Source organism: Peromyscus maniculatus, chromosome 4 (assembly GCF_049852395.1).
Source record: "Peromyscus maniculatus bairdii isolate BWxNUB_F1_BW_parent chromosome 4, HU_Pman_BW_mat_3.1, whole genome shotgun sequence".
In the NCBI taxonomy this organism is placed as follows: Eukaryota; Metazoa; Chordata; class Mammalia; order Rodentia; family Cricetidae; genus Peromyscus; species Peromyscus maniculatus.
In genome coordinates, this window is record NC_134855.1 from 19,434,832 (window position 1) to 19,450,923 (window position 16,092).

General features: G+C 35.8%; 1 protein-coding gene across 1 annotated transcript in view; it reads right to left on the reverse strand.

The window, feature by feature from the left end:
• Window positions 1-16,092, reverse strand: part of Lrp1b (LDL receptor related protein 1B) — a 1,955,528-nt gene that overhangs the window by 103,210 nt on the left and 1,836,226 nt on the right. Inside the window, exon 78 of the mRNA XM_042275227.2 lies at window positions 626-849. Within this exon, the coding sequence (XP_042131161.1) occupies window positions 626-849 (224 nt within the window). The remainder of the gene's footprint in view (window positions 1-625; window positions 850-16,092) is intronic.

The following is a 16,092-nucleotide window of genomic DNA, read 5'->3' on the forward strand; positions in this document are numbered from 1 at the left end:
TCAAGTGCTGAAATTACAGGTAGTACTAAGAAACTATTCCTGAAAAAAAAAGAAATGGTTTTCTCATTTAGTGGATAATATATTCTACATTTCTACTAATTGGGTTTTTTTTTTAGATATTTAAGACTTTCATTTAACATTTCCCTTTACTTTTCAACATTGCGTGGAGGCTTTTCATTTTTGTACCATAGAGAGGATATGTTCAGATTAAATCATCAAAATGTAAAGAAATTTAAATCTGAATATATGTCTTCATATTTTGTTTTCCTTAATCTCTAAGCATTATCTTTGACATATTTAATGTCTAGAAAATTCAATTGATGTCTAATAAATAGTAGCAGCCATGTGATCATCACGTCAACTCACTGTTTGGTAATCTATGACTATAAACACATGAGACAAGAAAAGAGATATGTACACATGTACTAATTGCATAATATAGAAAACATTTATAAAAATATTTTGTGTCAACATCTGAGAAAGTAAATGGTTCTGAGAGAACAACAGCATGGATATTTTCAAATCTCAGAAATCTGTTCCACTTTGAATAAAAATACAGAACAAAATCTATAAATACAGACATCCACATTCTATTGAGAAACAGAAACACCAAGCGTCAACCTACCCTCTTTTAGGATTTACAGCAATAGCATAGGGCTCGCCAGCCATATTAGTCAAGAGTCTGGTGCAGTTGGGGCCGTTGAGCTGTCCTACATTGATGGAGTACCTCAGGCTGGTCCAGTGAGTAGTATAGTAGCTAAACCAGTGCATTCTTGAATGATCAGTCCAATAAATATTTCCTGCAACCCAGTCAACTGCAATGTCTCGAGGCCTTTTAAATTCAGGACACTAGAAGAAAAAGAGAAAAGCAGTACACCACAGTATTCTCAAGGTAAATTAGCATCATTTTTCATATCTACACATTACAATAGCAGGAATAATAGGAAATATTCTAGATATTATTGCACAATTTTGTTGGCAATCATTACAGAGTCAATCTATCCATTGAAGAAGAGCAATACCTTCTATTCCTAACTTCTGCTTAATTTCATGTATGAAATTTACTCATATCATCTATTATGCCATTTACCAATGCTCTTTATTAATAGATGCATTCTCACGTATGGATATAAATTGATTTGCTTGATATTCAGCCAGTTCTATCCACTTGTGTTGCTTACAAAGTTAGGCCATTACAATTAATATAATGAACATTTTAATACATGTTAATCAGAGGATATATACTCAGGGTTTTTTTTTTTTTGGTTTTCCGAGACAGGGTTTCTCTGTGTAGCTTTGCGCCTTTCCTGGAGCTCACTTGGTAGCCCAGGCTGGCCTCGAACTCACAGAGATCCGCCTGCCTCTGCCTCCCGAGTGCTAGGATTAAAGGCGTGCGCCACCACCGCCCGGCTATACTCAGGGTTTTTAAAAACTATTTATTCAGAAATATAATGGCTGAATCCTAAGATATACATGCTTAGCTTGAATAAATAGTGCAAGGAAGTCTTATTAACAGTCTTTGACTAATGCACATTTTTGGCAATGTGAAAAACACAAATTCCTCTGGATCTCTGAGACATACAATTGGCTTTAACAATTGAGTAAATAAGTAGCATAGACAGATATATTAACATAGCAAAAACATTTCAGCATGTTTTCAGGAACGGTGAATTATCTGTCTGAGAGCTTTGGTATTTCAGTTATTCTATTTTACAGTGCTTTCATGAGACAAGGTAAAGGAATTCATATAAAGTGTTAGTAAAATATATTAGCTGAACCCTTCAGTTAACTTCATCACTTTGAGTGGAAATAATACAGTAATTAACTTGACACGGTCAGGTTTATTGTGCATAACCAGAAGTAAGAAGGCATTCCCAGGAGTATTATATCAAGACACAAGCAATTATTTCAGATGATTACCATTAAGACCTGGTCACAGTGGGGAAATGATATTTTAACATATAGTCTTTTGCATGATTTAGTGATGAACAAAAGAAAGTGGTTATCACAAAAGAATACCAGGGATCAGAGAACAATAATTCCAAGGCACTGACAGCCGCAGACTACTAGTTCCTAGGAGAAAGTAAGATGCCTTTAATAAAGCATGGAACCCAGAAACACTCTCCCTTATGGTAATAGGGATTCAGAAAGGGCAGAAAACATACTAACCAGGTGTCTGAAAACTGAGTCTTAAACCTGCTATTTTTGTATTCTTTTTATTTTGGTATGAGGGCTCATGTTGCTCAGACTGACCTTGGACTTGATCTATAGCCCAAACAAACTTTGAATTATAATTTTCTTGCAAAAGCCTCCAAAGTGACTATGATTGCAGGCCTAAGGCACAAAGCCCACTTGAAAAATTCTAATGATCTCTATTTTCAGTAATTTAATATATTTTTGGCTTCGTAAAACAAATTATATGGTACCACATGTCTCTAGCATCAAATACTATACCTACACCCAATACACTCAAAGCTTTATGAGTTAAATGTAATGCTCTCTAGAAATCTTATATTATTCATATGACATAATCAAACATAGTTAGGATATCAAGATTTTTTTCCATTTCACTCCACGCTGTTTTCAAATTTATCAGCAACATTATATTAACTGTATTTTTTTAGATTAACAGAATTTAAAAGCAAATATATCATCAATGGCATTGCATGTTAATGTAAATCATTATCTTACAAACCAGAAAAATGGACTGTTGATTTGCTATTCTACACTGTTTCAAGTCTGTTATTGAATACTTATGTATTTGTAACATTGGTAGAACAAACTTTTGTTACACAGAAAGTATGATGTGGACTTCTCTTGTTGGTTCTATTATCTGGTTTCTAGATGAAGGAAGGTTTCTGCTTTTTCTTATAGCTACTAAAGCTTAATATTGTATCAAGGATGGCTATATTCAATTAATTCTGAATGAAATAATGATAACATCAGTAACAATATTAATTCTAGAGAAATAACATTAGCAAATTAAATGTTACTGGAGACAGTGATTAACAGGACTAAATGTTTGCTGATCTTCACAACACAGAGTGCTTTATTTCCACAAGGAGGACAATCAAGAGGATATTCCTTATTATTACTCATAGGGGGCTTTTATTTTTAAGATCATAATGCATTTACATCTTCCTCTTCTCATCTATACCCTCACCACATTCCTTCTTGCTCTCTTTAAAATTCATAGTTTTTTTCATTCATTATTGGTACACGCATATATATATATATATATATATATATATATATATATATATATATGCACAAATATATTCCTTAACACATGAGTGTACCCAGCTTAGTTTGTTTTCTTGGCTGATTGTTTGATATTACATAACCAATTGGTGTCCTCTTCTCTGGATAAGACTATTTCTCTCATTTTCATCATTCCTTAGTTGCTTGTAGTTCTTTGTGTGTGGGCTTCATGGTAGTATGAGGATTTTGAATGATATCACCCATAGGCAAGTGATTCATACTAAATAGATGTTGACAAGAGCAAGAAAGACAAAAGCTCCTGTTACAGCTTACATTCTATCTGATAAAACAAAATGTTGGGAAAACAGATTATGTATAAGAAAAAGAATAGCCTAGAAATACAGAACAGTATAACATGAACCGTGTAACCCTAAAAAGTCAGAAAGAAAAGCAAAACAAATCAAAACACGTATACTATTAGAAAGAAAAAGAACATAAACTTGTTCTTTGGTTCTTTAGGTTAGGTCAATAAAGAGGTCAATGCATCTGACAACATAGTGGTATGTGCCTTTTGAGAGAGTGTAAGCACATGACCATTCTGACAAATGAGGGCTTTGTTAATACAATTGTACAAACTACAAGATGTGTGTTGACTAGTTTCTGCAGAAAAAAAATAAAAGGTCTCTATCCTGCAAAGATTTCTAAATAAACAGAAAAGTTAGACACCCTGAGGCATCCTCCTATCAAAACATTAGTCAAATGAATGAAATCACTAAGCCTTATGGAGAAACTGAAAGCTTAATTGTGACAAAATTGGAAGTTTTTACTTTAATACTAAATCTTATATACTGCGCATTGTGTGCTGTCTCTCACAATTTTAGCTTCAGTACTAAAAATAATTTACTGAACACATTTGTTTTAAAATAGGAAGAGAAAAGACCTATAAAAGAGGAGTTCAAGCACTTGAACTATAGAAATCATATTTCTTTTTTCAAAGTGTTATAGTTAGCCGTATATTTTAAGAAAGTTACATGGCCTGGTCTATAAACTCTCCTAACACATTCAAACTCTAGGCCTTTCCTGTAGCACTCATCCTGTGCCCAGGTCCAGTCTGAGGCATTCAGATGTGAAGCATATATATATATGTCAACTCACATTTTACATAGACCCACCAAAAGAAGTCCAGTCCACACACCCAGGCCTCATCACAAAATCATAAAAACAATTGGAAAAGTGACGACAGTATATCCCTCTTGATACAAATCAACTAGTTGTATAAAAATGTCCTTGAATGAGAATTACCTTAAATGAATACCAGAACACAGACCTTAGAGGCACAATCATAAACATCATCAAATAATTCAGGGGGTTAAAGAGCACACAAAGTACTAAATGAATAAACGAGAACAGTAACAAAAGCCTGAGTGATACCCAAGAAATCACAAAGATTTGAATATCTGAATGAAATGATGAAGTATATCTAGTATTTGAAGGCTGACTATTTTAAAGAAATAAAAATATTGAAGGAAACTCAAGCTGAAATGGAAATGAATTTAAAATTCAATAATCCAATTAGAAAACTCACCAAAAGCCCTTGTAAGTAAAATGAATTGAGTAAAAATAGAATATTAGGACCTGAAGATAAAGTAATTAGACCACACAAACTAAGAATACAAAAAAAATAAACAAATAAACACACATGCATGCACACAAAAGGAACATGAAGGAACTTGTTGACACCATTACAGTCATAAATGAAGGGAAAGTATCCCAGGGCAATAAGATAAACTAGATATTCAACTATATAATAGAAGAGAACTTCCCCAAATTAAGGGAATGTACATGTATACAAATTTAAGGAACACATAGAAAACCAATTAGACAAGACCAGAATAGAAATTTCTTATAGAACATAACATTTAAAATATTAATTAAATGGGAAAAAGAAAGAGTATTGGAACCTGCAAGAGAAAAGAAAACAAAAACAAAAACACAAGTTACATATAAAGGAAAACCTGTCAGGAAAACAGCTGATTCCTTAGTGGAATCATTGAAAGACAATAGATCCTGGAATAACAACCTCATATATATCATAGATGTCAAGCTAAAGTTTCATACCCTTCAAACTACCTGCCATATTTGAGTACATAGACATTTTCTATGATATAAACAGGCTAAAATGATCCATGTCCATTAAACTATCCTTAAAGAGATACTAGAAGGAGTACTTCAGACTGAAAAGGGAGAATAAGCCAAGAGACTATAGAAAGAAGAAAAAAATGTTACTACCAAATCACAAACCAGGAAGAGAAACACAAATTGAAAAAAAAGCAAACATAAGACTTACAATCAACACATACTTTTCAAAAATAACGCTAAATATTGATGGTCTCAAACTCTATTCTTAAAACACAGATGAGTTGCATATGTTAAGAATCAAAATCTATTTTTCTGTCCCTACAGAAAACTCAACTTAGCTTTAAATATTTGCAGCAACCTACAGGAAAAGATTTTTTAAAAGTATTAAAAAAAATGGTACTCATTCATAAGTAGATACTAGTTGTAAAGCAAAGGATAACCAGACTTCAACTCACAGCTCCAGGTAGGCTACCTAGTAAAGAGGACCCTAGCTAGGAAAGACACCCGGATCACCCAGCGATGGAGAAATGGATGAAATCTACATGAACAAACTGGGGATGGGGGTAGGGGTAATGGAGGGCCAAGGTCAGGGGAAAGAGAGCTTAGGGGAGCAGGAAGTCCTAGCTGGATCAGAAACAGAGTAGGAGAACAAGGAAAGAGATACCATGATAAATGAAGATACCATGGGAATAGGAAGAAGCAGAGTGATAGGTCCCCAGGAATCCACAAAGATGATTCCACTATAGACTACTGGCAATGGTCAAGAGGGTGCTTGAGCTGACCTAATCTGGTGATCAGATGGCCGAACACCCTGTCATGATAGAACCCTCATCCAGTGACTGATGGAAGCAGATGCACAGATCCATGGCCAAACCCCAGGCAGAGCTCCAGGAGTCCAATTGATGAGAAAGAGGAGGGGTCATATGAGCTAGAGATATGGAGACCATGATTGGAAAAAGTATAGAGACAACTAGCCAAACTAGTGGAAACACATGAACTGTGAGCCAATAGCTGAGGATCCCCCATGGAACTAGACCAGGCCCTCTGGATAAGTGAGACAGTTGATGAGCTTGAACTGTTTAGGGGGCCCCCAGGCAGTGTGACCAGGACCTATCCTTAGTGCATGAAGCAGCTTTTTGGAACCTAGTGCCTATGGTGAGACACTTTGCTCAGCCTTGGTGCAGGAAGGAGGAGGGCTTAGAACTGCCTCTACTGAATGTACCAGGCTCTGCTGACTTCCCATGTGAGACCTTGCCTTGAAGGAGGTGGGAATGGGGGGTGGGTTGGGAGTGAAGGCTGGGTGGTGGGAGGAGGGAAGACAGGGGAATCCGTGGTTGATATGAAAAATGAATAGAAAAATCTCTTAATAAAAAGAAAAAAAGGGGACAGGAATCAAGTGGGTATTGATATTACAATATCTGACAAAACAAACTTCAAACAAAAAACTAAACAGAGAAAATATAAAGCACTTCATTCTAACCATGGGGACAATAAACTGATAAGACACCAACTCTGATTATGTACGCACTAAACTCTGGCACACCCAATTTCACAAAAAAACTACTATTGAACATACAGACACATACCCAAATCAGAAATAGTAGGTGATTTCAATAATCCATTTTCCTCAATACCAAAATTATCTGGACAATAAAAAAACAAATAAACAAGCAAGCAAAGAAATATAAGGGCATTCAAATTAAAGGACATCATGTATGAAATGGACCTAACAGATATCTACATCATTCCACCCAAACACCAAATAATAGCCATTAGACTCAGCATTTCATGGGAGTGTCTATAAAAACAAATTACATGCTGGAAGACAAAACAAATCTTTAAAAGAAAAAAAATTTAAATAATTCCATGTATTCTATCTGTCCACAATGCTATAAAGTTTGAAATCCATAGCAAATAAATCTCTAATAATTACACAAACTACTACATATTAAACAATATATTACTGACTGGAAAGTGAATCAAAGAAAAAAATCCAGGAAAAAAAAATTAAAAACTCATGAAATTTAATGAAAATGAAAGCATAACAATAAACCCTCTGGAACATATTAAACAAAGCCCCAAGAGGGAAATCTATTAATAGACAGATCAGGTTATATTTATGTAAATACATAAATATATGTATATATGACTTGTTATATTAACCAAATTAATGAATATATATAATATGTAATATTATATATATAAAACAAAAATTAATGAATAAAGAGATCATGAATTGAAAAAGAGCAAGGAGAGGTGTATAAAATGATTTGAAGGGAGGAAAGGAAAGGGGAAAATGATGTAATATCATAATCTCAAAGCATTGTTGTAGGATTTATTTCTGTATGCTGTGAATATGTGTTGATCCCGTTGGTTAATAAATAAATCTGCATTGGTTTATGGAAGGGCAAGACGGAGCCAGGTGGGAAATCCAAGAGAGACAGAGAGAGAAGAAAGGCAGAGTTGGTGGAGATGCTCCAAGATGCCATTAGGAGAAGCAAGATGTGCTGCCAGGAAGCTTTGTGGCAAAACATAGATTAATAGGAGTAAGTTGAGTTAAGTTGTAAGAGCTAGCTAGTAAGAAGCATGAGCCATAGACCAAACAGTTTGTAAGTAATATAAGCCTCTGTGTGTTTACTTGGGACCAAGTGGCTGTGGGACCTGGCAGGACACATGAAAACTTCTGGCTACAAAACAAAATTTTAAAAATTCAGAAAAGGCACAAATAAATAAATGATGAGACTCAAGAATTTGGATAAACAAAACTAAAACAAGTCCATTAAGAAATAATAAACATCAGAGTAGAAGTTAATGTAAGAGTTACAAAGAAAACTACTAAGAATCAGCCAATGTAAGAGTAGATTCTCTCTTTTATGAGAAAATAAACTAGATCAAAGCCTTTTCAATTGAACAGAAAGAAAAAAGGAACCTAAATCAACAGATTCAGCATTGAGCAGAAAACACCACAGTAGATATGAAAGAAATTCAGAGTATCTTAAGGGAACACTTTAAAATCCTATACTCTATTAACTTAGAATATCTAAAAGAAATGGATGAATTTCTAGATTCATCAAAACTACCAAAGTCAAACCAAGAAGAGTTTAACAAACTAAATATATTCATAACAACTAAAAGACCCTAACACTAATACAAAGCCTCTCAAGAAAAACCAAAGCTTGGCTCATAATGATTCACAGAAGAATTCTACCAGACTTTCAAAGATCCATAAACAACACTTTTAAAATTTTTCCATTCACAGAGAAAGAAGAATCATACTTAAACTCCTATGAAGACAATAATAGTCTAAAACTAAAAAGCAGACAAAGAAATACACCACACAAACAGAGAGATAGATGATAGATAAATAGATGATAGATAGATAGATAGATAGATGATAGATAGATAGATAGATAGATAGATAGATAGATAGATAGATAGATAGATTAGATAGACAGATAGTAGATAGATAGATAGATAGATAGATAGATGATAGATAGATAGATAGATAGATAGATAGAACAATATTCCCATTGAACATTAATTCTAAAGTCCACAGCAAAATATTTGTGGGTCAAATATTGGCATATATTAAAACATCATCCAACATACTCAATTTGGGTTCATACAAGAGATATAGGAATGGACCAAATAAATGAGATGAAATTTTTAATAAGAAAAAAATAGAAAATACCTTAAAATGTATAGTAAACCACAGATGAACTAGAACATCTAAAGTAATCTTGAGAAAAAAAACCAATTCTGTAGTGATTACCATTGCAAATTCCAAGATTTATGACAAAATAGTAAATTTAAAAGAATATGGTACAGGCACAAAAACAATAAAATAAAACAAACAGACAAAAATTCCAAACCAGAGTGTACTTAAGGAAAGCCAAGTGATATTTGAGAAAAATTACACACTAGAGAAAGTACAACATTTTCAATAAACGGTGCTAGCAAAACTGTATATTGATGTGTAGAAGAATGGAATTGACCTTTATCTATCATCTTTTACAGAAAACAATCCCAAATGCATCAAAGACCTCAGTGTGAAACCTCAAACAATAACAATGCTAGAAGAAAACTTAGGCAATACTCTTCAAGTTACAAATGTAGGAAAGAATATTGTGTTAGGAATCTATCTGTTCATAAATTAGCAACAGTAGTTGACAGATGAGACCTCATACAAATAAAAAGTTTCTGATCAGTCAACTGGATGAAGAGGCAGTTGACAGAGTGGGAGAAAATCTTTGCCAGATGAACATCTGAAAAAGGATTAATATCCATATTATATAAAGGACTAAAAAACAAATATTCAAGAAAACAAATGACTCAATTAAAATTGACTATTGATCTGTACAGAGTTTTCAAAGAAGAAATAAAAATGGCTTTGAAATATCTCAAAAGGTTCTCAACATCCTTAGTAATGAGGGAAATGCATATCAAAACAACTTTGTGATTTCATCTTATCACATTCCAAATGCCAAATATATCAACAAAAGAACCAACAACAAATGCTGGAGAGAATGAGTGAAAAATGAAACACTCATTCAGTGTGAAAAATTCTCAAGAAGCTAAAAATTAATCTATTATATGCTTCAACCATATCATTGTTCATCATGTGCTGAAATGACTGCATATTCTACTCTATGGATACTTGCTCAGCCACAGTCATGTTGAAGAATTAAAATGACTTTCAATTTACAAATAGATAATAAAACTGTGGTACATATACATCGTAGAATGCTATGTAGTCATAAAGAAAAAAACATGAAATTTGTAAGTAAATGGCTGGAGCTGGAACATATTTTACTTAAGGAGGTAACTCAGATCTTGAAATTCAAACATCACCTGTCTTCTCAAATACAGTCCCTAACTCAGAGCCTATTAGAAACCTCCATGCCCAGCAATCCAAGTAGAAATCGTGTTGTGCATCTCTCCCTCTGAAGAGAAAAATGTGTGTTCAACATTTTTGGTTTCCATAGTGTTTATTTGTGAGCACAAAGACCTATAGTCATTGTCCATCACAATTCTTCACTGAAGGAAATCAGGACAGGAAGTGAAGTCAGGAATCTAGAGGCAGGAATTGATATAGAAAGAATGCTTCTCCTTGTCTTGTTCCACATGACCTTCCTGGCCTACTTCCTTACAGCACCCAGGAGTGGTACTGCCCACAATGAGCTGACTGTTGTGGAATATTAGTTAAAGATGTGTTACATTCTTTTATGCTGTGGAATATTTGGTTAATGAGGAAAAATATGTTGCATTCTTTTATGTTGCATTTGTTTAACTCTGTGAAGCTGTGTTATATTATACCTGCCTAAAACACCTGTTTGGTGTAATAAAGAGCTAGACAATCAATAGTTAGGCAGGGGAGAGAACAGATGGGACTGGCAGGCAGAGAGAATAAACAGAAGATGAGGAGAAGGAGGAGTTAGAAAAAAGGAGAGAACATGCCAGGGACCAGCCACCCACCTACACAGCCAGCTATGGAATAAGAAGTAAAGAGCGATATATAGAATAGAGAAAGGTAAAAGCCCAGAGGCAGAAGGTAGGCAGGATAATTTAAGTTAAGAAAAGCTGGCTAGAAAAAAAAAAAAAGCTAAGGCTGGGCATTCCTAAGAAAGAATAAGTCTCCATATACTCATTTCAGAGCTGGTTTGTGGGCCCCCAAAGAGCAAAGTGAAAAAGAGAGAGAGAGAGAGAGAGAGAGAGAGAGAGAGAGAGAGAGAGAGAGAGAGAGAGAGAGAGAGAAAGAAAGGAAAGGAAAGAATCCAAAGACTACAACACTGGACCTTCCCACATCAATCATCAAGAAAGAAATTGTACCACAGACTTGCCCACAGTCCAATCAGCTGAGGGCATTAAAATCAAAATTCTTTCTTACATTGTGACTCTAGCTTAACAACACAAAATCTAGCCAGCACAAGCCCCTTGATAAGTTATGAATCACAATTGCTCAGAAAAAAACTGCATATGAGTATGAGCAACACCAAATGAACTCAGTAGGTTGGATAACTAAGAGGCCATGCATTTGAGAAAGAGTAGAGTGGGACACAGGAGGAATAGAAAGAATAGGAGGAGGGGACAAATGAGGTAAGTACATTAAATATTCATGAAAATCACAAAATAAATAAATTTTGAAAATTAAACGAAAATAATATGGTTGAAAAAAATATTATAGGGCATAAAGTATACATTGAAATAAATTGTCTAAATATGTTAATGGTATGATAAACTAGTGAACACTCATGTGAACAGAATGGACAGTCTGTACATATGTACATTTTAAGATTTTAGTATAATGCTGTGGGAGAAAAGTGCTGTTCACAATCATTGGAGAAGCAGTGGTGGCACACGCCTTTAATCCCAGCACTCGGGAGGCAGACCCAGGAAGATCTCTGTGAGTTCGAGGCCAGCCTGGTCTACAGATCTAGATCCAGGACAGGCACCAAAACACACAGAGAACCCCTGTCTTGAAAAACAAACAAAAAAAATTATTGGAAAAATGGCGGGTTACTGATTAAGGTATAAGTCAATGTCCCATAGCAAACTGTATGTACATATACTTTTAGAGAGATCAGAAATGTAAATGGAAAAATATGCTGAATAAAAACATGGTTAATATAAAGAACAGAAAGTATCTGCACGGTGGGATGGAAGATAAATTTAACGTGGTATGTTTTCCAGAAAAATACAACAAAATCAAAACACCTGGAAACCAAATCCTATGTGTGGCACAAATGATCAGGAAGAAAACAAAACAAAACAAAAACAAAAACAACAAAACAATCAATGAAACATAAGTGAATGTGAAGGAAGCTTGCGTTTTACAGAAGCTTGGCACTTACAAGTGTAAATACATGTAATCATGCCATGTAAAAATAAATGGCTTCCAGAAAAACAATCAGAATGCATCATAAAGATAATAAATCTTTGATCAACCAACCAACAAACAAAGAACAGTTCAGATTTCACACGTTTAAAACGTGCACATCAAAATGAGAAGAAAAAAAAAAACATACCATTTATACAGGCCATGGGTATAGAAAATCACACACATTTGTAATTGTAAATAACCAAGTCTACATTTTAAATTTAAATCTGTAATCATAGCTAGTATTCTAACCATATTCATAGATTTCTGAGGTGAAGCTCCTTGCCAGTTAAAAAGAAAAACAAACACCTCATTAGAACTTCTAGTCCTCTGGCATGGGTTTCAGATAACATTTAACCTTTGATATATGTGAGTATGCAGCCATGACAACCTAATATCACATGGCTAACTACTTCCCTCAATTCAGTTACAATGGAGTTGTTACAAATAATATATCTGATCCCAGGCCCCAGCTTGAACAGGCACTCCTTGCTAACCCACAGGCTACCTCTGCCAGGAAACCAGGTAAGCTGACTGCAGATCTTCAACTATCCCTCTGTTACCCCAAATCCAACCTACAGTCTCATCCCCAGCTCTTCAGCAGAACACGTGCAATAACCTCCTCTATCCTATCTCTATTGGATCCCACAGATCTTCCCCTCCTAACCCCACTCCTTCTTATGTTGCTTTATCCCAGTAAACAGCTATCCCAGGCACTATTTGCTAGTCCACAGGACACTCTTGCTATGGAATAGTGGACTGACATCAGATCTTCACCTCTTCTGGTCCCCCAGACCCATCCTTCTAGCCTCAACCCATCTCTGTAAGAAACAGTTGCTTCAGTCTCCATCTACTCTCTGATCCCATCCCCCAACAGATGATAAAGATCTTCCCTTACATCATTCCTTACCACCATCTCGATCCATTCTCCTAGCCTAGAACACCACCAGGAATTTCCTGGGAACATATTAGCTGATCAGGCCAGGGAAACAGTCAAGCTAACTGAAGACCTTCACCACTCCTCCCTCTCCTCCTAAACCAACCTCCAATCTCGTCTCTAACTCAGCAACAGAAGACCTGCTGCAGGCTTCCTTCTTCCCCTTCCCACATATACTCTAGATCACGCAGGTCTTCCCCCCCATCCCTTCTTCCTCCACACATTATTTATCCCAGCCCCCAGCTCCAGCAGGCACTCCCTCTTAGCTGGCAAGTCACTCCTGACAAGAAAGCCGGTGTGTTCACTGTAGATCAGCTCTCCTTCCTTTCCTCCAAATCCAATTCCCTAATCTCATCCCCAGCTACATAGCAAATCTTGGGTTATCTTACTTCACTCTCTAACACCCATTTCAAAGAGAATAAATGAGCACATCCTGATGTAACACTCTCCATTCCTTCCTTCTCTGAACTTCCTCAGTAGCCTTGCCTATCCATATTCCTATGTTAGCTCCCAATACCCAGAAAAACTTTTAACCTGGAACCCTCGGGGCCACACCTATAAGGTCCACAGAAAATTTCCTACTAGGAAATACCCATTCACCATACTTTCCTAAAATACAGAGGGGAAACAAACAAAGAAAACAAAAGAACAAACCACCTAGTCAACACAGAAAAGAAAATGAACAAACAAAAACAAAACAACATCAATAAAAACAGATAACAGTACCTAGAACTCTAATCTTCCCATCCCTACAAGCCTAGATGCCAGCATAAAAACACAGTCAATAACAGCCAGGACAATGTGTCCCCAGTACAGACTAGCAAGCCTACCACAACAGGCTCTGAATATTCCAACATAGGTGAAGCACAAGAAAAGGACCTTAAAACAGCCTTTATGGATATAATAGTGATCCTTAAAGTGGAAAAGAATAGATCCCTTAAAGAAATCCAGGAAAACATAAACAACCAACTGGTCCCTCAAAGAAAACCAGGACAACACAAACAAATAACTGGAGGAAATGAATAAAACTATTTAAGACTTGAAAATGGAAATAAAGTCAATAAAGAAAACCCAAACTGAGGGAATTCTAGAAATGAAAAATTTAGGAATTTGAGCAGGAACTATGAGCCTAGCTTCTCTAATATAATACAAGAGATAGAAGAGAGAATGTCACCAATTAAAGATATGACATGACAAAATTTATACATAGGTCAAAGAAAATGTTCAATATAAAAATGTCATGGCACAAAACACCAAGGAAATCTGCAACACTATGAAAAGTCAAAATCTAAGAATAATTGAAATAGAAAACTGGAGAAAGTCCAGGACAAGGGCAACAAAATCATAGGAGAAAATTGGCCTAAACCGAGAAGGCCTATAAGGGTACAAGAAGCATATGGGATACCAAATAAATTAGAAAGAGAAAAGGGTGTGTCCTGGGCACAAAATAATCAAAACACTGTACATACAGAACAAAGAAAGAATATTGAAAGATGCAAGGGAAAAGACCAAATACCTTATAAAGACGGATCTATTAGAATTGCAACTGACTTCTAAATTGGAACTCTAAAAGCCAGAAGAGTCTGGACACAAGTTTTGCAGACACTAAGGAAACCAGAGAGGCCAACCCAGGATACTATACCCAGAAAAATTTTAAAACACCAAAAAGAAGAACACAAGACATTTCATGGTTCAACTAAATTTAAGCAATGTTTATCTACAAATCCAGAGCTACCGAAGGTGCTAGAAGAAAAACACGAACATAGAGAGGTTAACATACCCATGAAAACACAGAGAATACATCATCTCAGATGACCAAAATTTAATAAAAGGAAGCACACACTCACACACACCACACCACCACCATTATCACCATCACAGCTACTACCAACAACAACAACAACTAAATAATAGAAATCAATAGTCACTGGTTAGCGATATCTCTCAACATCAATCCTCTCAATTCTTTAACAAAAAATACAGACTAACAGAATGGATGTGAGGACACGATCCTTCCCTCTCCTGCATCCAAGAAGCACACCTCAACATCAAGGATAGATATTACCTCATCATAAAGAGTTGAAAAAAAATGTCCCAATCAAATGGACCTAAGAATCAAGCTGGAATGAAAGAGATATCTTGATAGAGGAAGACATCATGAGGATAGGAAAAAACCTGGTGCTGGGAAAGTTCCCAGGAATCCACAAGGATGACTCCAGCAAACTGCTAGCAATAGTGGAGAAGGTGACTGAGCTGGCCTATCCTGGTAATCAGATTAGTGAATAACCTGACTGTCATCATAGAGCCTTCATCCAGTACCTGATGGAAACACATGTAGAGATCCACAGCCAAGCACCAGGCTGACCTCCAGGAGTCCAGTTGAAGAGTGGGAAGAGGGATTTAATGAGCAAGGGACATCAAGATCATGATGGGGAAACCTACAGAGATAATCAAACCCAGCTAGTGGGAACTCATGAACTTTAGACCAACAGCTGTAGAGCTTGCATGGAACTGGACTAGGACCTCTGCATAAGTGAGACAGTTGTATTGCTTGGTCTGCTTAAGGGGCCCTTGGCAGTAAGATCAGGATCTATCCTGGTGCATGAGCTGGCTTTTTGGAGCCCATTACATTTGGTATGACACCTTGTACAGTCTTGATACAGGGGGAGGGGCTTAAAATTGTCTCAACTGAATGTATTGGGTTTGTGTAACTCCCCACGGGGTCTTTATCTTTTTGGAGGACAAAATTGGGGGTAAGTTGGGGGGAAAGGCTGGTGAAGGGGAACGGGAAGAGGGAAGAGAGGGGGAATCTATGGTGGTATATAAAATGAATAAAAATTTTCTTAATAAAGACAAAAGACACTAAAATTATAATAAACCATTTTTAAAACAAGCTCAATGGCACATAAAAAAAAGAAACAAGCTGGTATAGTTAATT